This window comes from Talpa europaea (assembly GCF_964194135.1).
Source record: "Talpa europaea genome assembly, chromosome: 1".
NCBI lineage: Eukaryota > Metazoa > Chordata > Mammalia > Eulipotyphla > Talpidae > Talpa > Talpa europaea.
The window spans coordinates 23376461-23400642 of record NC_140073.1 but is presented as its reverse complement, the minus strand read 5'-3'; the positions used below and the strand labels follow the sequence as shown (position 1 = coordinate 23400642).

The following is a 24182-nucleotide window of genomic DNA, read 5'->3' as shown; positions in this document are numbered from 1 at the left end:
ACAGTCACAATGCCAGCTAGGTGGTAGTACCTTGCAGGGTAGGGCATAGTTCTCCAGAAAACTGACTGTGCTTCGAATTAGCATCCAGTATATGGAACTGCTTCTCCTACAGCCAGTATTCATTAGTCCAGGAATCCTTTATGAACATCTGATTCACTCTACCTTGTATCTTTTGTTTATTTGATTCTTCGGTTTTGATTATGATCAATGATGTTAATTGATTTAGAGTTAGATGAAGTAATATTATTTGCTAAAGTTTGAATTGCTAATGATTTTTGCTTATAATCAATACTCTTAAAACAATTTTTTATTTGAATAGCAACTTTGCTTTATATGACAAATGAACATTTATCAATATTCTATTCAGTGAAATTAAATATTTAATTAGCCATAAAGGTGAGTGTGCGATACTCAAGAAAAAATTATCATATTTGACTTTTTTTTAAAGATTTATTTATGCATATAAGAACTGGGGTACAGGCCAGAGGTGCAGGGGGTGAGAGGATTCACCAGAGACAGAGTGGGAAACAGAACAGGCAGATTGATTGAAATACACTGCTGAGGGGAGCAGCGGGCGAGGCAGGACAGGTGTGCTGTGCCATGGGGGCAGCTCCCTGGCCTGGGATCGAACTCGTGCTGCAGTGTGCGGATTGCTTCATAGGTTGCGTCTTAACTCCTTGTGCCACCAGGGAGGCCCTCTTATTTGACTTTAATGCCTTGATTTGCTTTTAACTAATACCACTTATATAAATGAATAGTGATGGTAGTAAGAGCTTATATAGACTAAATAACATGCACATTTAACATTCCCCTACTAAAAAAAACTAGTGATTCATTTTTAACTATTTTAATTTAAATTATTTTCTTGTATTTTATATAACTGTACAATGAAAATATATCTACTTTTTAAGTTAGCGGATTCTGTTTTTACTCATCAGTAATATTTCCTAAATTTTCAACCTTGTCATTTTATATAATAGTATAATAGTTTTATTTCTAACATATACATATTGAATGTGGTCCATTCAGAGTAGACTGGATTAGAAAATCATGACTAATAAAATTGAAATTATTTTATTCTTCATAACATTAATATATCTCTGAGAATAAGAACAAACAAAATGTATTTGAAATTTACAATGAAATAGTGAATACTAATATAAATGAGTAGGTTTTTCTACATAATATTTAGTTAGTATTTATGTGTTCCCTTTCAATTAGAGTTATGCTTACAACTTCATTTTTAAGTCGCCAACAATGAATGATGAAAACCAAGACACTGAAAGTGTTTATAGATCCAATGCAGGAGGTTGGGGTTGGGGAGTCTTAATTGCTTAGTTTTAATTTTATAATGTATGATTGGAAAGTTCTGTAACCTATAGCCAAGGCAAATATTTCTGATATAAGAAAAGGGAAAAGACGGGGGGGGGGGGGGCGGAGCAACATGGCGGCGAGGAGACGCTGCGAGTAAGATCTCCCATTAAAAAAAGTTAATAGGGAGGAAAAGCGGCAGGTCCCAGTGAGAACTGGGACACGGAAGATAAACGGACGACTCCAGCAAACTGCCCGAAGAAGAAAGTTGCCATAAAAGAGGACGAGAAGGGAGGGAAGCGCAGAACCCTGCTCCCCTCCCCCGCCCACAGAGGCGGCACTCTCCGACCGGCAGAGACGAGGGAAACCACAAACCAAAACGCCCAACAAGAAAAACGGATGCAGCAAGCGGGACTGTGAGTGGAAAGGAACTATTTCAGCCACCACACCCCGTGAACGGGAGCTGAGGCGAACCCTGCAGGATCCGCCGCAGAGGTGAGCTCCAGGCGCCATTAAAGAGAGCCCCGCCCCCCAGGAGGAGACCAGCACCAGCACACAGCCCCGGCCGCCCGGTAAGCTTGCGCGAAAGCAGCGCTCGGATTGCAGCTGCCCAGGGCCCTGCGCCTGCGACCTAGGCTTGCGGGGAGACTGCGGAGGCCCTCCCTGAGTGAGCAGGAACAAGGTGCCCAGGCAGGGGAGCGGGATTCAAAAGGCGCCATTCCCGCGCCACTGATCTGGGCTACAGCCCGCGTCCTGGAACTGAGGGCTTTGGAACTGAGACCCGGGCGGAGGCCCTCCCTGAGTGAGCAGGAACAAGGCGCCCAGGCAGGGGAGCGGGATTCAAAAGGAGCCATTCCCGCGCCACTGATCTGGGCTACAGCCCGCGTCCTGGAACTGAGGGCTTTGGAACTGAGACCCGGGGCACGAAATTAGGGGCGTGGGTTCCCCAAGACGGTGGGGCACAAGGCAGACACAGCACCCCAAAGCCGTTGAGGTGTACCCTACCATCCCCGCTCTGCTCCCTGTCCCACGGGGTGGAAAATCAGCTCCCCAAGGGCTCTAGGAGAGATCTCTGGTGCCACCTAGCGACTTGACCCCAGCACAGGCTACTGAAGGAGCTAGTGGCCAGCTGGGGAGTTAGCCCACACCGGGCCCCTTCTGAACAAGTAGTCTGAGCCCACAGGGAGAGCGAGCACCCACAGCCGGGGCAGACCAGGCGCGCAGAAGAGTGTGCCTGAGACCAGAAGCGCAGGGAGTGTGTCCCACATCACCATTTTAGAACAGGGACATTTCTTCAGTAAAGACTACCTGCAGAAGGCTTCCCCAGGAGCCAGAGGTGAGCGGGGGAAGTTCGCCCACGCCAGACCCCCTCTGGCCTGCAGTCCAAGCCCAGAGGGGAGCAGGAACCCACCGCCGGGGCAGACCAGGCACACAGGGGAGTGTGTCCCCACATCGGCATTTTAGAACAGGGACCTTTCTCCAGTAAAGGCTGCTTGAAACTGACAGATGACTCCTGGAAGAACCAGAGGGGAACAGAGAAGCCCACCCAAGATGCCGGCAAGTCCCAACAACACAGTGTCCCAACGCATACGGCAAATTAGAAAACAGACAGTAGGGAGGAGAAGAACCACACGCAACCTAGCAACTCTCCAGAGAAAAAGCACACCACAAAAAGAAAGCCAGCCCCCAGATTGCAACGACAATAACTTGGAAGAATTTCTGAGCCTTCCAGAAAGAGAATTTAAAATTGCCGTGATTAAAAAACTGACAGAAGTCATAAAGGAAAACAATGATAAGGGAAAAATAATCAACGATCAGAAGAATGCAATTGAGTCCCTAGAGAGGGAAAACAATGGTCAGAAGAAAGAAATTGAGTCCCTAAAGAGGGAAGTAAAAGAAATGCAGGAGATCAAAGAATTAATGGAAGAACTAAAGAATTCTGGGAAAAGCAATGAAAGCAGAATAGATGAAATGGAAGAACGAATAAGTAATCTTGAAGACACAGAAATAAAAAGAACCAAAACAGAGAAGGAAAGAGAAGTACGAAGGAAAAAGAACGAAGAAAGACTTCGGGAACTATCTGACTCCATGAGGAAAGGAAATATAAGAGTTATAGGAATACCAGAAGGAGAGGAGAGAGATGTAGGAACAGAGAAAATATTCAAAGAGATAATTGAAGAGAACTTCCCAAATGTGAAGAAGGAGCTGAAAATTGATATACAAGAAGCAAGAAGAACACCAAACTTCCACGACGAAAGGAAAAATACAGCAAGACACATAATAGTAAAGCTCCCAAGAATCCAGGACAAGGAAAAAATAATGAAGCTGGCAAGAGGGAAGAAACAGATAACATTCAAAGGAAAACCAATCAGGCTGACATCAGACTTCTCCGAAGAAACACTACGGGCAAGGAGAGAGTGGAGGGACATAGTCAACAGACTCCAAGAAAACAGATGCCAACCAAGAATACTCTATCCCGCAAAGCTCTCCTTCCTCTTTGAAGAAAGAATATGGACCTTCCCAGACAAACAGAAACTCAGGAATTTCATTGCAACTAAACCCCCACTCCAAAAAATACTACAAGGAGTCCTAAAGCCAGAACCTCAGAGCGACGAATAACAATGAAAGAAGGCCAAAAAAAAAAAAAGTTATTAAAAGAATAAATAAATAAAATCAAAGGAAAGACAAACACAATGGCAAATACAGATGTTAACATATCAATATTAACTCTAAATGTAAATGGACTAAACTCTTCAATAAAAAGACACAGAGTTGCAGCCTGGATTAAGAAACAAAACCCAACCTTTTGCTGTCTCCAGGAAACACATTTAGCTACAAAAGATAAAAATAGGCTCAAAGTCAAAGGATGGAAAACAATCCTACAAGCAAATGGGCCAAAAAAGAAAGCAGGAACAGCTATACTTATATCAGATAAAACAGATTTCAAACTCAAAAAGATAAAAAGAGACCCCAATGGTCACTACATTATGATCAAGGGGACAATACTTCAAGAAGAAATAACACTCATTAACATATACTCACCAAACGAAGGAGCACCAAAATATATCAGACAACTGTTGTCCTCTCTGAAAACAGACATCAGAGAAAACACATACGTAGTGGGAGACTTCAACACACCACTATCAACAATGGATAGATCAACAAGACAAAAAATAAGTAAAGAAACCAAAGCTCTAAATAAAGACCTAGAGCAATTGGGCTTAACAGACATCTATAGAACACTAAACCCCAAAAAAACGGAGTACACATTTTTCTCAAGCGCACACGGATCATTCTCCAGGATCGATCACATACTGGGGCACAAGACAAACATCAACAGATACACCAAGATTGAAATCATATCAACCATCTTTTCTGACCATGAAGGCATCAAACTAGAAATAAACCATAAAAAGAAGGCAAGGAACTTTCCTACCTCATGGAGATTAAAAACCACACTACTGGAAGACCATTGGACTAATGAGGAGATCAAAGAAGAAATTAAAAAATTTTTTGAATTGAACGACAAGGAGGACACCAATATCCTAAATGTATGGGATGCAGCAAAAGCAGTAATAAGAGGAAAATATATAGCAATAGAAGCTCACATCAAGAAACAAGAAAGAACGCAAAGAAACAACCTAATCTCGAAGCTCAAAGATCTAGAAAAAGAACAACAAGAAAACCCCAAAACCAGTAGAAGAAAAGAAATAATAAAAACCAAAGCAGAAATAAATGAAATTGAAACTAAAAAAACAATCCAAAAGATCAATGAAACCAAGAGCTGGTTCTTTGAAAAAATAAATAAAATAGACAAACCCCTAGCCAGGCTCACAAAGGAAAAAAGGGAGAAAGCACAAATAAACAGGATCATCAATGAAAGAGGAGAAATCACAACAGACACAGCAGAAATCAAAAGAATAATCAGTAACTACTATGAACAGTTATATGGAAACAAGTTTAACAATCTAGAGGAGATGGACAAATTCCTACAACTCTACAATCACCCAAAGCTAGATAAAGAAGAAATAGAACACCTAAACAGACCAATTACAATTAGCGAAATTGAAATGGTAATCAAAAACCTCCCCAAAAACAAAAGCCCAGGACCTGATGGATTTACAAATGAATTCTACCAAACATTCAGAGACGAATTAGTGCCTATCCTTCACAAACTCTTCCAAAAAATTGAGAAGGAAGGGACAATACCAAACACGTTCTATGAAGCCAACATTACACTAATACCAAAACCGAACAAGGACAACACAAAAAAGGAAAACTACAGGCCAATCTCCCTAATGAACACTGATGCAAAAATCCTCAATAAAATTTTAGCTATCAGAATCCAACAATGTATCCATAAGATAATTCACCACGACCAAGTTGGATTCATTCCAGGGGCACAAGGATGGTTTAACATCCGAAAATCAATCAACGTTATCCAACACATCAACAAAAAGAAATATAAAAACCATATGATAATATCAATAGATGCTGAGAAAGCTTTCGACAAAGTGCAACACCCATTCATGATAAAAGCCCTTGAAGTTCTTGGGATACAAGGAACATACCTCAACATCATAAAGGCCATCTATGACAAGCCAACAGCCAGTATCATTCTCAATGGTGAAAAGCTGAAAGCTATTCCATTAAGATCTGGAACAAGACAAGGATGTCCACTCTCACCATTGCTTTTCAATATAATACTGGAAGTCCTAGCCAGGGCAATAAGACAAGAGAAAGACATCCAAGGAATCCAAATAGGAAAAGAAGAAGTCAAACTATCACTATTTGCAGACGATATGATATTATACATAGAGAACCCCAAAAACTCCACAGAAAAGCTAATTCAACTCATCAATCAGTTCAGTAAAGTGGCAGGATACAAAATCAACACGCAAAAGTCAGTAGCCTTCCTATACACAAACAATAAATCTGAAGAAGAAGAAATCAAAAAGACCATCCCTTTTGTTATTGAAACAAAAAAAAATCAAATATTTGGGAATAAATCTAACAAAAGAGGTAAAGGACCTATACAAAGAAAACTATAAAACACTGTTAAAAGAAATAGAAGAAGACACAAAGAAATGGAGAGACATCCCCTGCTCATGGATTGGAAGAATAAACATTATTAAAATGGCCATACTTCCAAAAGCAATATACAGATTCAATGCTATTCCAATCAAAATTTCAATGTCATTCTTCAAAGAAATAGAACAATTATTGATGAAATTCATATGGAATCACAAAAAACCCCGAATAGCCAAAGCTCTCCTGAAAAAAAAAGAAGGGAATGGAGGCATCAGACTCCCAGACTTCAAACTATACTACAAAGCCATAATCATCAAAACTGCATGGTATTGGAACAAGAACAGACATACAGACCAATGGAATCGAATAGAAAATCCAGAAATAAACCCACAGATTTATGGTCAACTAATCTTTGACAAAGGAGCAAAGACTATGCATTGGAGCAAAGAAAGTTTGTTCAATAAATGGTGCTGGGAAAACTGGGTCGCTACATGCAAAAGAATGAAGCTTGACCACCACCTCACACCATACACAAAAATCAACTCAAAATGGATTAAAGAACTAGACATAAGACCTGAAACCATAAAATATATAGAAGGAAATATAGGCAAAACACTACGTGATTTGCACATCAAAGACATCTTTACAGACACATCACCCAAAGCAGTGATAGTGAAGGCAAAGATAAACAGCTGGGACTATATCAAATTAAAGAGCTTTTGCACAGCAAAAGAGACAATAACAAAAACAAAGAGAAACCCCACCAACTGGGAGAACATTTTTGCACCCAACACTAATGATAAAGGACTGATCACAAAAATCTGCAAAGAGCTGATGAGACTCAACAACAACAAAGAAAATAATCCAGTCAAAAAATGGGCAGAAGAGCTTAAAAGAAACTTCTCTGAAGAGGAAATGCAAATGGCCAACAGGCATATGAAAAAATGTTCAACATCACTTGTCATCAGGGAAATGCAAATCAAAACTACCATGAGGTACCATCTTACACCAGTGAGAATGGCACATATTAAAAAAACTAGCAACAACAAATGTTGGCGAGGGTGTGGAGAAAAAGGAACTCTTCTGCACTGTTGGTGGGAGTGCAAACTGGTCCAACCACTGTGGAAAGTTGTGTGGAGATTTCTGGACCTACTAAACATAGAGCTTCCATATGACCCAGCAATTCCACTCCTAGGTATGTACCCAAAGGACACAGAAACATCAATTCCAAAGAACACCTGCACCCCTATGTTTATAGCAGCACTGTTTACAATAGCTAAGCTTTGGAAACAACCCAAATGCCCAAAAATAGATGACTGGATCAAGAAGATGTGGTACATATATACCATGGAATATTACTCAGCATTCAAAAAAGATAAACACATGCAATTTGCTGCAACATGGATGGCGCTGGAAGGGATCATGCTCAGCGAAATAAGCCAAAAAGAAAAAGAAAAATACCGGATGGTCTCACTCATAGCAGGAATCTAGAAAACTTAAATAATGGACCAGGAAAATGAATAACTATAAGAAAGTGAAAATCAAAATCAACAAAAAACTATGAACCAGAGACACTTTTAGGGGGGCGGGGGCGGGAGGGGAGGGATTGGGGTCAGAATGGGGGGCTGCAATTGTATGGGGAATATAACAATAAAATTTATAAAAAAAAAAAAAAAAAAAAAAAAAAAGAAAAGAAAAGGGAAAAGACAATCTTATAAACCATAATAATCTTAAAATGTGTGTAACTAAAAGACAAGTAAAGGATAAAAAGCCCCATCAACTGCCTAAGATATATTATATAACCACCCAGCAATTTATCCATCATCCTTTGAAAACATATTCATGCCTATTGTAGTCAAAGCTCCTTTAGGAAGTCAGCATTAAGAAGTAACGCTGAAAAATTACACCCCTTAGAAATCCTATAGAACAATATACATGATGTTAAAGCTGTTAAAAACACATATGGTAAGTATTTTTCAGTTAAATTTTATCCAAAAGAATTTTCTTGATCATCTCAAATATAGTGATGTGTAAACTTCATAAAAACTTTCTATGGAATGTTTGATAAAATAGCAAAAATTCCATTTCTATGTTAAAGTATTTAAACATTTATCAGTAGATAGGTTGTTTTTTCCCATGAAATAAAAAATTATATACACACACATGCACACACAAACATTTCTTTAGAACTTGAAAATGCTAAAATTTTTCTATTATATCCTTTTCATAATTGTTAATGGTAAGCTGTTATGTGTTAATATTTGTAGAATTAGAGAAAGCAAAATGATTTTCAAAAGTAAATTTAAATGTTATTTCATAATAACCCAAATTTAGTTTCAAAACTTAACTTGAATATTTGTGATGACATGCCAGATATGTAATATTCATGCAGAAGATATATCTAGCATGTAGAACAAAAGATTAATTCTTATTAAATTAACTTATTGAATTATGTATATTCAATATTCACTGTCCAACATCAGCCACAGCTTGAACAAAGTTGGAGGCTAGAATGTGTTTAAGGAGGTTAGAAGTTGTATGTACCCAGGAAAAGTATGTGATTACAAGCAGGAGTATTTTAACTATCTTGATGATTACTAAAAGCTTACAGTACATATTTTTAACATCAGATATACTAGGAAGTTTGCAAATTTAAAATTAATTATGGTGAAGTGTTCCATAATTAATACAGAGAAAAATCTTTCATAACTGAAAATTCATTGCAGAATAACCCATAAGTTAATGTGATAAATAAGAATTCATTTAAAAAATGTATCCATTTAGATTAATTAATATAGTAACAAGATATTTAGTAATAAGTGTGAAAAATTTAGACTAACGTCTTCAGAATTTTTTTCATGGATTTTAAGATCCATAAGTAAAAATTAAATTAAATTATCATAATAATTCAAAAACATTATTTTATATCCCAAAATACCTGCTTTTTTACCCAAATATTAATTCATATCTTAAGATATGATTGTACCTTGTACCTTTTACTTTGTTGAATTATTTGGTATTAATTGAGATCAGAGATATTGGTTGATTGAGAATTAGATAAAGCATTATTTGCTGAACTATGTAAAGTTTGAATTAATATTTAGAAAGTTCTTCCTTTTGTCAATTTTGTGTCAAGATTGATCTTGTTTGCCATGCATCTCTAATTTACTAATCATAGAATGAAATTCAAAGTCTGAATTCAGTAAGTGGTTATTTGTTTGCTGGAAGCACATTATAATATAACTGGGCTTTCTGAATAAATAGAATATAAAAATATCTCAGATCCAACCCTGTTTTCCTTGTTCTGCCAAATATTGAGACACAGCTATCAGAATGATGTTAAAGAAATATCCCTTAATTGGCCAAATATACAATTGAACATTTTTCTCTTAATACTTATCTCCCATGTTGTAGTTTTATAATAATGCAGAACAAGAGCAGTATTATAATTAAAAATTGTTTTCTGACCTTTCATCCTTTCAGTTTGCAAGATTTATATCAATAAATGCCCACTACCTTGTAGATAACACATTTTCCAACAAATTATTACTTTTTTCTAGGCTATATAATATTTATTGCATTTCCTACCAAAACTGTTTTATCACTATCTTTTGTGTGGAGTATAAGTACAAGTATTAGAAGAGCCCCTTGAAAGCAGAGCTATAACCAACTATGTTCTCTTCATTTTTTGGTCAGCATTTTATTTGTTCAGAAAATTATCAGTCTATCTATGTTCTTTTCAGTGCTTACAACTCTGAAGTGCTAGTTGAGCCGGAAATTTGATGTTTGACCCCAGGGTTTCACTCTTTTTTTTCCCCCCTCACTACTTGTGAGAGCGTATTTAAAATTCTAAGTTCTCCCCTGGCAGCCACAGTTAGAGCTTCTTTGGCAAACTAAATAGACTAAGAAAAAACATGCAAAGGCTTAGTACTGCTTCCAGTGACCTACATTTGTTGCCAGCTTTTAAAAGATGGCATGTGCCTTATTTTCCTACAAGGAAATGAATTGTAAGATAAAAAATATAAAGAAATAAAGCCATCTCTCTATTACTAACTAGTTCAATAAACATATTTGGCATTGGTGTTTGTGTATCTATCAACAAGAAAAGAAGGAATTTTGTATTCAAAAAAGTAACCTAGTCATAGAGCAAAAAATGTCATACTCTGTAATAGAACATTTATCCTCAAGAAGATGAAATTTATGTTTTTTTAAAGATTTATTTTATTTAAACAAGCACTGGGGTATAGGCCAGAGGTACAGGAGGGTGAGAGAATTCACCAGAGACAGAACAGCGAGCAGAACAGGCAGAAGGACTAAATACACTGCTGAGGGAAGCAGCGGGTGAGACAGGAGAGGTCTACCGCACCATGTGGGAATCTCCCTGGCCGGCTGGGAGTAAGCAGCACTGCAGAGGCTGCAGACATCTTCACAGTGCTGTGCTCAACCCGCTGCACCACCGGGAAGGCCCTGAAGATGAAATTTATTTGGGATCTGAGTATAGATTTTAATTTCTGTGTTGCTACTTAATTAGCTGTCGGACCTTACGTAAGTCACTTAACCTTTGATATTAAATTAAGGATAATACCCTGTTTAACTTATTTCAGTTACAAGACTAAAGATGAAATCTTTAGGATTTTGCTTTCTAAATCTTTGAAGTATTTACAACAGGTCTCTCTCTCTCACACACACACACACACACACACACACACACACATACACACACTTTCAAAAGTTGTGTTTTGATCCCATACAAAATGAAGGGTTGCAAATACTTGATGGTTATTGTTATGCTCAAAAAAAAAAAATGGTAAGCTCTTAGAACTATTACATAGCACTCTGTTATTCTTTGAAAAGAAGCCACACAAAGTCAGATTTAGGAATATTAGAAACAGAATTCATTTTTCCTTTGAATACTTTTAGTACTACATCGTCTGAGGAGAGAGAAGTGATTTCAAATTCTGAAAACTAGAGTTATTAAAAGGAGAAGAAAATACTTTTTAATCATACCTAAATTTGACATTTGTCCTATTTGATGAAACATCCTCCCCTGTTCTTTATGCTACCTCTCCCTTTCTCTCCCCCTCCCCTCCTGAATGTCTCAGATTCACATTTTGCTTTCAAGAGATAGTTTTACAGTTTGTCTTTGCCTGAGCCTTTCGTTTCTCTATATTCCACATAGAGTGGAACCATGTATTCCATATAAATGAAACCATCTGGTATTTATCTTTCTCCTTCTGGCTCACTTCACTTAGAATAATCCCTTCCAGTTCCATCCATGTTGCCCCAAATGGCATGAGTTTATCTTTTTGATTGCTGAGTAGTGTTCCATTATATATATGTACCATATCTTCTTGATCCACTCATCTGTTCTGGGGCATGTAAGTTGTTTCATGTCTTCACTGTTGTAAATATATGACAGAAGAACAAATTATATACACTAGAACAAGGCAAGCCTCTTCCATAAATAGTGCCATCTCTGGGTTTTATTGGTTGTGCAGTCAAAACCCAATTAAACAGTGACCATTTAGGGCCTCCCCGGTGGCGCAGCGGTTGAGCGCTGGGTTGCGAAACTGCGCGCGGCCTCTGCGGCGCCGGTTCGATCCCCGGCTGCTCCCCGGCCACCAGAGGAGGGTCCCACATGGCGTGCAGACCTCTCCTGCCGCCCGCTGTTCCCCTCAGCAGTGTGCTTCGGTCCTTCTGCCTGCTCTGCTCCCCGCTCTGGCTCTGGTGAATTCTCTCACCCTCCCGCGCTTCTGACTGTACCCAGTGCATGTATAAACAAAACAAACAAACAAACCAGCAAACAAATAAATAAAGCATGCCTCTATATAAAAAAAAAAAAATTAAAAATTAAAAAAAAATAAAATAAAATAAACAGTGACCATTTAATATATGAACTTTGCTTTGTAAAAGAATCTACAAAGGAAAATTCCAGTTTTTATGACTAGAAACATTAGTGGGTACCAGCAGTGTATCTTTGTCTTTCTCTAAGTAAAAACAAGGAATTTCTTATTTTAAGATTTCTTCCTGGGAAATTTGAGTGAAGAGAATATTTTGAAGGACTATTCAAAATCCTTCATTATTTTGACGGATTTTATATATGGGAGAAAATAGTTACTGAAGGTAATAATAACAGAATGCCAAGAAACTTGGGGCATTTTGTTTCAAGTTCCTTTTAAGTCAATGGCATTTATAGGCAGTATTAAAGGCTTCTGACTGCTTTGGCCAAGGTTTGGAGTGATATTTATGAAATTAACAGGTACATTACTGAAATCCATGTAACAAATTTAACTTTAATCCAAATAACAAATTTAACTTTGCCTATGTCTCATTTTCCAACCTGACTACTAGATTAAGAACTCAGGGACTAGGGGCCTCCCCGGTGGCGCAGCAGTTGAGCACCGGGTTGCGAAGCTGCCCGCAGCGCCAGTTCGATCCCCAGCTGCCCCCGGCCACCGGAGGAGGGTCCCACATGGCGTGCAGACCTCTCCTGCCGCCCGCTGCTCCCCTCACTTTTTAGATTCTTGTATTGATGTAGCTTCCAAATTCAAAAGCATCATTTTTTTGTCTGCAACTTAGCTTGGAAGTTTTGTGAAAATATTTGTATATCAATGTGAAATAATTTTTTACCCACTCTTCTTGTGATATCAGTAATTTTGCCAACGTTATATTCAAGAAAAAAAGTTAATTGCACTAAGATATTCCCTAATCTGTGCTGAATTTAGTTTGAAATGTGAGTGGAAATAAATTAATCTGCTAATTACTAGTATTAAAATCAATGCATTTTAAAAGCTTAGGTAAAACTATACCCCTTGACCTGACTTAGCATAGACGATAACATTTCTAAATGCTTTCACCTCTTCCCTCCATACTTTTAACTATTTAATAATGATAATATGGATAATAAAGAATATACTTTTAATATATGGACTCTTAAGTTAGATGTTTGGAGTACTTTTATATTCAAATTATGATACTCAATATATTTTGAATTTGTTTATCTTTCCAACTTTCAGAAAATAAATGTTCCCCCAAAACCTTCTAAAAAATCATAAAAGTAATGTGCTTACTCATATAATATACTTACTGATACATGGATAATACTTAAGTAGTGTTAATTATACAGTTACCAAAACCTGCAAGGATCAAAAGATTTTATTTTTAAGAAGGATTTCTCATGCTGCATGGATTATGTTGCTATATAATAGCTCAGTAGTACTTCTGCTGAATTGTAAAATAGCTTTGAGAAGTGTATGATGCCCATAGTTGGTGTAATGCATTGGTAATTAAGAGGGTGGGAGGTTAAGCTTCATTAACTGCTGAGGGATTGTATCTTGGGTTTTATTATGCCCTAGAGAACATAAAATGTGAGAAGGGTCAAACTGTTGGAATCAGATTTTGCTTGTGCATCTGCCAAAACAAAGACCACAAAATAATATAGCAGTACACACAGAATGGCATGACTTTAAAAAGGGAAGAAATGTATTTATGGTATATTATAGATAAGAATAAATATTTCTAGTGAAAAATTACATGTACTTAAATACTAGAGTATAATTTTGGTATTGGAAGGCTATAATCATTTGGTTTCATCTAAGTTTTTTTTTTTTTACATAGAATAAACTGTTCTTTCCATCCAAAGTTAATACCCATTCTTCATTTACATTAACTTTCTAACCTGTCTCATTTGATTAAAAGAGAAGGAAATTTTATACTTTGTACCTTCTATATAGACTTTATAGTTTCTCTTTACTTTTACATATTGCTGATGCTACCAAATACTGAAGAACTGTAAGCACCATGTTGCAAAAAAGAACCAAAAATCTGATATTTTTCCTTTTAGGGAATGAGGTTATGGCAATTATATAGAGTCTTCTAGGGGTACACTGGGTTAGAAATCAAGGGCTGGAGATTTTAAAAACTATTTAGGAGGACCCTGATTTGTGGTTGAGAGTTATAATAGTTAAATATTAAAGAGTCTATTAATAACATAGGGGTCTCAAAAATAGAGATTTTATCAGAACATTAATTAAAATTTTTGCTTGGTTAGAAGCAGACATCACAACCAATAGGATCGATTATACCAATGTTCATCTCCGCTCAGGTCAATAAGTCATGTGAGCAACATAAATAATGGTGTAATTCAAGACTTTTAGGACTTAGAAATGTATCAACATATAAAATACAAACTCTTGCATAATATATCTCTGAATATTAGAGGACAGAAGTACTAGACTTTTTATGCTTTTTTTCTCAAAATATCATCCTTGGTATATCGTTAAGGCATACATTTTCATTTGAGTTCTAAATAGTGGTATTTAAATTAATAAGGCAAAATTTTCATGTAATGGGGCCTCCACGGTGACTCAGCGGTTGAGCCCTGGGTTGCGAAGCTGCCCGCAGCCTCTGCAGCGCCGGTTCGATCCCCGGCCACCGGGCGAGGGTCCCACACGGCGCGCAGACCTCTCCTGCTGTCCGCTTCTCCCCTCAGCAGTGTACTTCATTAGTCTGCCTGATCTGCTCCCTGCTCTGGCTCTGGCGAATTCTCTCACCCTCCCACACTTCTGACTGTACCCAGTGCTTGTATAAATAAATAAATAAATCTTTTTTTTTTTTTTTAAATTCATATAATGGATTTTTTTGCTAGAGACTATTTAGTGCATTAAGATCCAGTTCTGTGCTCCATATGACTTAAAAAGCACATTACTGATGATCTATAATGTGTATGGATTAATCTTTTTAGTTTCTGTTTATTAATTTTTTTAGTTTCATTTATTCAGATTATTTGCTGAAAGAATGATAAAAGTAGAGAAAAGTAACCAAAAGTTCATTCTAAAAAGTCTTAACTAAATAAAAGACAGATACATCTTGTATCAACCAGAAAATAAAACAGTAATATTATTTTCTTTTACATTCTTTGTAGAATGGCTGCCATCAAAAAGGCAAGAGGTTCCAAAAGTTGGCAAGGATGTGGAGAAAAGGATATCCTTGTATACTGCCACAGATATGTAAAGTGGCAGAAACACTATGTAAAAAATAAAGAGGTTTCTCAAAATATTATAAACAGAACTGCCAGATGATTCAGCAATTCTGCTTCTAAATATAATATATACAAAGGAAGCCTTTTAGGGTCACTGGGATGGCAGCATCTCACCTCTGTGGTGAGCAGGGCACCATCCATATGACTCTGCTGGGCAGCAGCCTGCCCTTTGAAACTGAGGCGGAGGCAGCCTTGTCCTCCAAAAGATATCTTTGATAATTTCCTCTACTGTATATTCTATTTTTATGTCTAGAAATCCTTTCATGGTATAAATTTCCTGGACTAATCCTTTAAGTATTTCCTTAATTCTTTCTATTTCTATAAGAGACAGTATATCATAATGTTTAAGGGACTGAGCAGTAGAGCAAGAGTGTCCAAACTCCATTCCTGGCTCTGTCTCTACTTTATGGCCTTCAACAACTTAATTAACTTTTGTGCTCCATTGTCTTCATTTCTAAAATGGACTTAATTATAGAGCTCACTTCATAAGACTGTTTCAAGGATTAAATGCGTTCTATTATATAGAGTGCTTAGACTAGAATCTGGCAATTAGAAAGCACTTTCAAACATGTTAGCCTCTGTGAATTCATAATTTATTATTGCTAGCATTATCATTACCACCTTTTTTCTTTTATTCTTAGAGATTTAACCAACTTTATCTTCCAGCACATCTGGCCAGTTTTATTCAAATCTGCTATTACATTTTTAATTTCTAGAAATGCTCAGCTTTTTTTTCTGATTATTCCCTTTTATTAAAACCTTTTGAAAATTTTACCTGTTTTTGGCATTATTTCCATTTCTTGCTCATTTGTCTTGGTTTTTGTGATTTGGCCTCTTCATTTCTCTTGCCCAAAAGGGTGAAGTATTGTCCTAACTCTGAGGAGAAAGCAGGGATCTGGGAGTCCTAACATTTCTTTTAAAGATTTTTCAAACAATCATTGTTTTCACACTAGAGTGTTGCTCCTTGATTGCTGAAAGACGGGTTTTTGGTTTTTATTTTTTTTGGCAAGTTTGCCAACTTTAAATTTATTAAAGTCTGGCCTACTTGGTGGCGCAAGGGGTTAAGCACCGTACTATGAAGCAATCCACAGCCTCTGCAGCACAAGTTCGATCCTGGGCAGCCAGAGAGAAACCCACATGGCAAAGTAGACCTCTCCTGTCTCACCCACTGCTCCCCTCAGCAGTATATTTCAGTCAGTCTACCTGTTCTGTTCCCCACTCTGTCTCTGGTGAATCCTCTCACCCCTGCCCCCAACTTTGGCCTGTACCCCAGCTCTTGTATGCATAAATAAATAAATCTTTAAAAGAAAAAATTTATTAAAGTCAAGTGGTAGAAACTGGTGTGTTTTGTATTTTATCCTTTATTATATTTATGCATTTAATAAATCATACAGAAAAAATAATAATTTGAAATGCAAAGGATTTTTGTAATAAACAACAATGTTTATTGTAACATTTGTGGACTGCAAACAATCTAAAAGTCCATCAGTTTGGAAATGAAAAGCCGAATTTTTACTAAACCATATACCAATATTATATAGCCACTAAAAATCTTATTTTTGAAAATTATTAAATGTTTGTAAAATCATAAGTTAAAAATATAGACTACAAATAATACACGTACATTATGCACAAGAGGCAAGATGCATGTTACGTATTGTATATGTATATTATAATGGTGTGAAATACCCTGATATGTTTATAGTTTTCATATGTAGGTTAATGAGTGAATTTTTTTTTATATTTCTGTATCTTACGATTTTCCACATTGAACATTTATCATTTTGAAATCAATAACTATCCAATAAGTAGTAATTTTTGTAAGGATATGTGGGTAGTATTTTTATAAGTTAAAAAGACAGTGCAGAAAAGAAAATCTACCTCAAAGCTTATCAAAAATATCATGTTATCCTAGTTCATGCAAAAGTGATTTAAATCTAAATTATCTCATTAAATGTGTGAGAAATGCATTTTTCTTTTGTATGTTAATATATTATTAAATACACTGAAGTAATTTGTTAGTTATTTTCAAATAAATAATATAATGGTTTGAAAAGGTACAGTGAAAAAAATATCAGAAAAATTTTTTGTAGGTGATAACAGATCAACTTCATTTTGGATTTTGAAAAATCAGTCTTTTAATAGCCACTAGGAAAAAACTAGCCAAACATATTTCTGGCTTATCTTAGTCCATAAAGGATTTGAATCAACTTATTAAAAATACGTATTATATGATATAAGTATTAAGTAGCTGAAGGCATCAGAAAAAATAATAGCTATAGAACAAAATATACAGAAAACAGTTCCTAAGCAAGTCCTTGATCTGATCTGTGATTAATTGTATATAAGTTGGGATGGGGAAAAGGGAGGACAGAGAGGCAAACAGCTTTTAGATTATGAAAAATATAATAATTATCTTCTGTTTGAATTTGTAACAATTAAGTTGTAATACTTCTTCAGCCTTCTGGTTGTTATAAAGCACGTCATTGATAGTTTCAAAACTTCACAAAGAAAGAAATTTTTCACATTCCCCTACCTGCACTGCCTGCAGAGTAGACATTAGCCACACTCGGCTGTTGAATACTTCAAATGTAGCTAATGAAGTTGGGACACTAAATTTTTATTTTGTTTAATTTTAATGAAAATAAGTCTAAATAGTTATATGTTGCTAAGGGACACCATAGCATACTTGGGAAGCATAATTCTGAACTAGGAGTTTATAAGTATTGCTGATTGTTTTTTATAATGTTAATGAAACTACATTTGCATTTTCCAAATGTAAATCTCTCAACATTATGCTCTTTGTAATATATCATGATCTACGGGAATAACACTAATATATTTCTCAATGTTTATATGTCATGTATGATAGATCTGCATGGAAAGTATCTATACTAATATGTAGAATAAATTTAAATTATCCTTAGAATTAATTGTATATATAATTGCTACATCTGCATCAATTTTGACATTGTCAGAGAGGCCATCCGTGACCACCTTAACTAAAATAGAGCCTCTGCCTCTACCCTTGTTCCACTTACTCCACATTTACATTAAATTACATTTACGTTAAGTGACATTACATTAAGTGACTTTGTTATATAAATATTTATTATTTTGCTGCTCCAACTAGAGTGAAAGCCTATTAAAAATGCAATATAGCCCATGGTTAATGAACATACTTTGGAGTCAGACTCCCCACTTCACACCACCAGGATAGCTATTTTTTTTTAATTTCTTTTTAATTGAAGTAATTCTGGCTTACATTATTGTTGATATTTTGGAAGTATAGGATCCCTCCCCTCAGGTATTGCCACCATATTGCCTTAGCCACCAAATCTCCCATAGTCCTCCAGGATAGCTATTTAAAAAAAAAAAAAAAAACAAGAAGAAATAAGACTTGGAAAGGATGTGTAAAATTTGGAAACCTGAAGACATTGTGGAATGGAAAATGGCACTGTAGTATGGAATACATTTTGGTACTTCTTCAAGAGATTAAACATAGGGCCTCCCTGGTGGCGCAGGGGGTTAAGCACAGCACTGTGAAGCTATCTGTAGCCTCTGCTACATGAGTTCGATCCCCAGCCAGCCAGGAAGCTACTCACATGGTACAGCAAACCTCTCCTGTCTCTCCCACTGCTCCCCTCAGCAGTATATTTTCTGTCAGTCCACCTGTTCTCCAGATTCTGTCTCTGGTGAATCCTCTTGCCCCTCCCGCCCCATACCTCTGGCTTACACCCCAGTTCTTGTATGCGTAAATAAATAAATCTTTTTTAAAAAGAGAGAGAGATTAAACATAGCATCACCATTTTATCCAGCAATTTTCTTCCCGGTATATACCTAAGAAATTGAAAATATATGTTATATAAAAACTCATGCATGAATAGTCATAGCACCTCTATTCATAATAGCCTAAAAGTAGAAAAATTCAAATGTCTGATGAATGGATAAACAAAATATGACATATCCATATAATGGAATATTACTCAATCATAAAGCAGAATGAAGCACTGATACATGCTATGACATGGATGAGCTTCGAAAATACTATGCTAAGTGATAGAAACCAGACACAAAAGGTCACACATTGTGTAGTTCTGTTCATATGGAACGTTTAGAGTAGATTAATCCTTAGAGATAGAAAGTAGATTGGTGATTGCCAGCCACTTGGAGAAGGGGAATGGGAATTGACAGCTTAAGGGACATAAGATTTCTTTTGTGGATGATAAAATGTTCTGGAATTAGATAATAGTGACAGTTGTAAAGCTCTGAATATACTAAAACCAGTGTGTTGTACACTGTAAAATGGTCAAAATGATTAATTTTGTTATATGAGTTTTATCTGAAAATATATGTGTAAGAAAACATAATGGGCATTATTAGTTAGGATCTACTTCCTGTATCACTTTTGAACATTTTTATCTCTAACTTTGGGAAATAAGTGTCTGTTTTATCAATACTAAAATTAAAATTAGAATAATTTTCACCTTACATAAAAAAATTTTAAATGGTGAAGTGTCTGATACAGGACTAGGTATAGTATTTAGTAAGATATATGAGGAAATGGGGCCTCCCAGGTGGCGTAGCGGTTGAGCGCTGGGTTGCGAAGCTGCCCGCGGCCTCTGCGGTGCCGGTTCGATCCCCGGCTGCTCCCCGGCCACCTGAGGAGGGTCCCACATGGTGCGCGGACCTCTCCTGCCGCCCGCTGCTCCCCTCAGCAGTGTACTTCGGTCCTTCTGCCTGTTCTGCTCCCCGCTCTGGCTCTGGTGAATTCTCTCACCCTCCCGCGCTTCTGACTGTACCCAGTGCATGTATAAACAAACAAAGAAACAAACAAATAAATAAATAAAACATGCCTCTATAAAAAAAAAAAATTTAAAAAAAAAAAAGATATATGAGGAAATGCCATGTAAATTTTATACTTTCACTTGTTTACATATGTAAACCACATTAAGCAATCTCTAATATTTTAGGACTAGTTCTTTAATATTATACCTTAATGTTAGAATATTTATATTCAGAACTAAGCTATTTAGAACATTAAGAGTGTGATATATTTAAAATACATATGTTCTTTATTAAAAATTAATTTTAAAAAATTATTTTGTTCTTAGAGTTATGGGTAATCTTTGTCCAACTATTATAAAGTAGCTAGAGATTGGGCCTCCCCTGGTGGCACAGTAGTTGAGTGCTGGGCTGCGAAGCTGCCCGCAGCCTCTGCAGCACCGGTTCTATCCTCAGCCACCAGGCGAGGGTCCCACATGGCGCGCAGACCTCTCCTGCCGCCCGCTGCTCCCCTCAGCAGTGTACTTCGTCAGTCTGCCTGCTCTGCTCTCCCCTCTGGGCTCTGGTGAATTCTCTCACCCTCCGTGCTTCTGACTGTACCCAGTGCTTGTATAAATAAATAAATCTTAAAAAAAAAAGAAAAAAGTAGCCAGAGATTAAAAGAATGATAACCCAAATATTTATTCTAAATGTTACCTAATCACAATATAATTTGTGGATAATGGGGCCTCCCTGGTGGCACAAGAAGTTAAGTCACAGTTAAGTCACTATGAAGCTGTCTACAGCCACTGCAGCAACACATAAGTTGACTCCCAGGCCAGGGAGCTAACCCACATGGCACAGCAGACCTCTCCTGTCTCTCCCACTGCTCCCCTCAGCAGTGTATTTCAGTAGATCTGTCTGTTCTGCTCCTCAGTCTGTCTCTGGTGAATCCTCTTAACCCCGCCCCCCCATCTCTGGCCTGCACCCCAACGCTTATATGCATAAATAAATAAAATAAATCTTAAAAAAATAATTTGTGGATAATGGGAAAAACAATTATTTGACTTAATTTTCATAGTTAAGTTAATTGAATGCATAGTTGAAGTTATTCTCATTATTGAAGTTATTGAATGCTTGAAGTTATAGCAACCATAATTCTCTGCATTTTATATTTTTAATCTGATTTATTCCTTATAACAACCCAAAGAACCAAATACTGTTGTCTCTATTTTTCAGATAATAAATGGCAACATAGAGAGGTCCTATACATGGTCAAGGTAACCACAGACAGAGCTGTTAGTGTACGGTATAAAGTCAAGATTTGAACCCAAACCCAAATCTGGCTGTTGAATTCAGACTCTTAGCTACCCTGATGTGTTGCCATAAATAATATATTTCCATTGCAGAAAAAAATACTTTATATTTTGCTCTCCTAGGAATGATGGATTAAGAGCTTAAATGATATAACTAATTTGTAATACTTGTATAAATTATATTGTGAATCCACTTTGAGGTCTTTTAGAAGATGACTAAAATATATTATGGCTAATGTATTTTCCAGCTGATTAGTTGACATGATTCTAAACATAAATTAATTTGATCCTGAAAAGTAGAGGTTGCAATTTAGAATAATTTATGACATGGCACAGGATTATTTACTAATCCAATGCCCCACATTGCCTTTATGCTTCTGACTAATAAAAAATAAAATTATTGTTTGTACTTTCTCCAAGAAACATATGTACTTTCTTCTTTACATTATTTCTGTAGTGCCTCTTCACACACACACACAAAAAAAAAATGTTTTCTACATGGTTTGTATAGCCTCTCAGTAGAACAGCTTGCAAAATTGTGTCTCTTCTTTTTATCAGAGATTTTTAAATTCATTTTCATTGTTAAGAGATACAAGCTTCCAAGTACAAAACTAATATTTGATATGGGCAAGATAAATGCCCTTATTCTTCATTGTTATTTCACCAATTATTTCAGTGAATGGGACTTTCAAATTGTAGAATTCCAAGTGAATAAGCACATTGTATACTTGCTTTATTTTTACCTTGTTGCAAACATAACAATATTTGCATATAATACATAAGTGCTAATTCCTTGCTTGAAGTGTATTTTTAAAAAGTAAATATGCATAGCCTTTTCATTTATTTTACAAATGGCATTTTTAAGATAGGCTTTAAAAGCTGATGAGGGCCTCCCTGGTGGCGCAGGCGGTTGAGGGCAGCTCTGTGAGCTGTCCACAGCCTCTGCAGTGCCGATTCAATCCCCACTGGCGAAGGAGCAACCTACATGGTGAGCAGACCTCTCCTTTCTCGCCTGCTGCTCCTCTCAGCAGTGTATTTCATCAGTCTGCCTGTTCTGTTCCCCGCTCTGTCTCTGGTGAATCCTCTCACCCTCCCGCACCTCTGGCCTGTCCCCTGGCTCTTGTATAAATAAAATAAATCTTAAAAATAAAAAAATAAAAGCTGATGAGATTGAATTATTCCTTTTTTCAAGTTTTTGTTTTATTTTCATTAAGCTGTATTCACATAGCGTTGTGTTAACTTTAGGTATATAGCATAATGAAGAATTTGATTTTAAGTTAGTAGTTATGTAGTTAAATAGTAGATTTTAAGTTAATATAAGAATTTGAATATTTTCATGAAACTACTTCATTACTAAAAATTAAGCTTCACATTTACTATTATGTACGTATCTTCTATGTTGTCTTGACTATGCTTGAGTCAATTTTAAGGCATCAATTTTTAGTCAATACATTGACATTGAAAGTTCTAGTATTGTTGATATTATGATTTAAGAGCTCAGTAACGTGTCATCTGTTTTTCTTAGGAGCTTCCTGCACCTTTACTTGATGGTAATTGTGAAAAGCAATTTGATGAAGACAAAGGTAATCATAGAACACCTGAATCTAACATTAAGATGAAAATAGCTTGGCGTTACCAGTTACAACCCAAGATGGAGGCAAGTGAACATACGAACTATTTCTAAAATTAACAAAGATGTTTGTTTTCATTTTATGGAATACCTGTTATTCTTCGAATGTAATACAGTGTATATTTGCTTATCTTAAGTAGCTAGATATTTTATTTGTAGAGTATTTGATCAAGATGACATTTCTGAAAAGAAAATAACAAACTCTGGAAAATTGTTTTTTACAAAACCACACAATTTCATTTCTTCCATAATCTCCATATAGACACTTTTATTATAGGATTGCAAAGCCTGAGTAAGTGAGCTAATTAAGCCATTTCTTTCCAATATGATTACCTATAAATATTCCATGTAAATGGTGATTATTTGGGATGACTACTTTTATTATTATGTTTTCAATATTATATTTTCCTTTAATTTATTGGAGTAGTATCACATTTTAATATTATATAAGTTTCAGGTATGCATCATTGAGAATACACACACACACATGCACACACACACACACTACATTAAGTTTACCTAAAGTCCAATTCTATCCTTTACTAATGTCCTTTTTTTCTCTATTTATCCAATCCCCTTACCCCACCCCTGTGGTAGCCACTAATTGGTCTTATAGTTCAAAAGTTTATATTTGTTTTATTTAGCTTATTGTTTTGTTTGTTTTCTCTATACATTTATTGTCTGTCTTTCTTTGTCAGGATTATTTCACTAAGCATAACACCCACTAGGTCCATCCATTTTATTGTAAATTTCAGGACTTACGAATCAATGCAATAGAATTGTCCAGAAGTAAAACCATACACATATGGACAACTAATTTACAGCAAAGGAGCCAAGAGCTTAGGATGGAGCAAGGAAAGTTTCTTCAATAAATGGTTTTGGAGAATGACAGTCATATGCAAAGAATGAAACTAGACCACTATCTAATGTGATACACAAATATTAATTCAAAATAGATTAAAAACTTCAATAAAAGACCTGAAAGTTTTAACTAGATAGGAGAAAGCATTGATAATATGCACCTTGACATCAGCCTTAGAGATGTGTTTGGAGATTGGATGCCAATGGCAAGGGAATCAAAAACCAACCT

At 36.2% G+C, this 24182-nt stretch overlaps 1 protein-coding gene across 1 annotated transcript in view; it reads left to right on the top strand.

The window, feature by feature from the left end:
* ELP4 (elongator acetyltransferase complex subunit 4) overlaps nt 1-24182 on the top strand; it is a gene marked incomplete at both ends in the record, with an annotated part of 187764 nt that overhangs the window by 15122 nt on the left and 148460 nt on the right. The window contains 2 exon segments of the mRNA XM_084228749.1: nt 22988-23119; nt 23121-23123. Of these exon segments, the coding sequence (XP_084084875.1) occupies nt 22988-23119; nt 23121-23123 (135 nt within the window).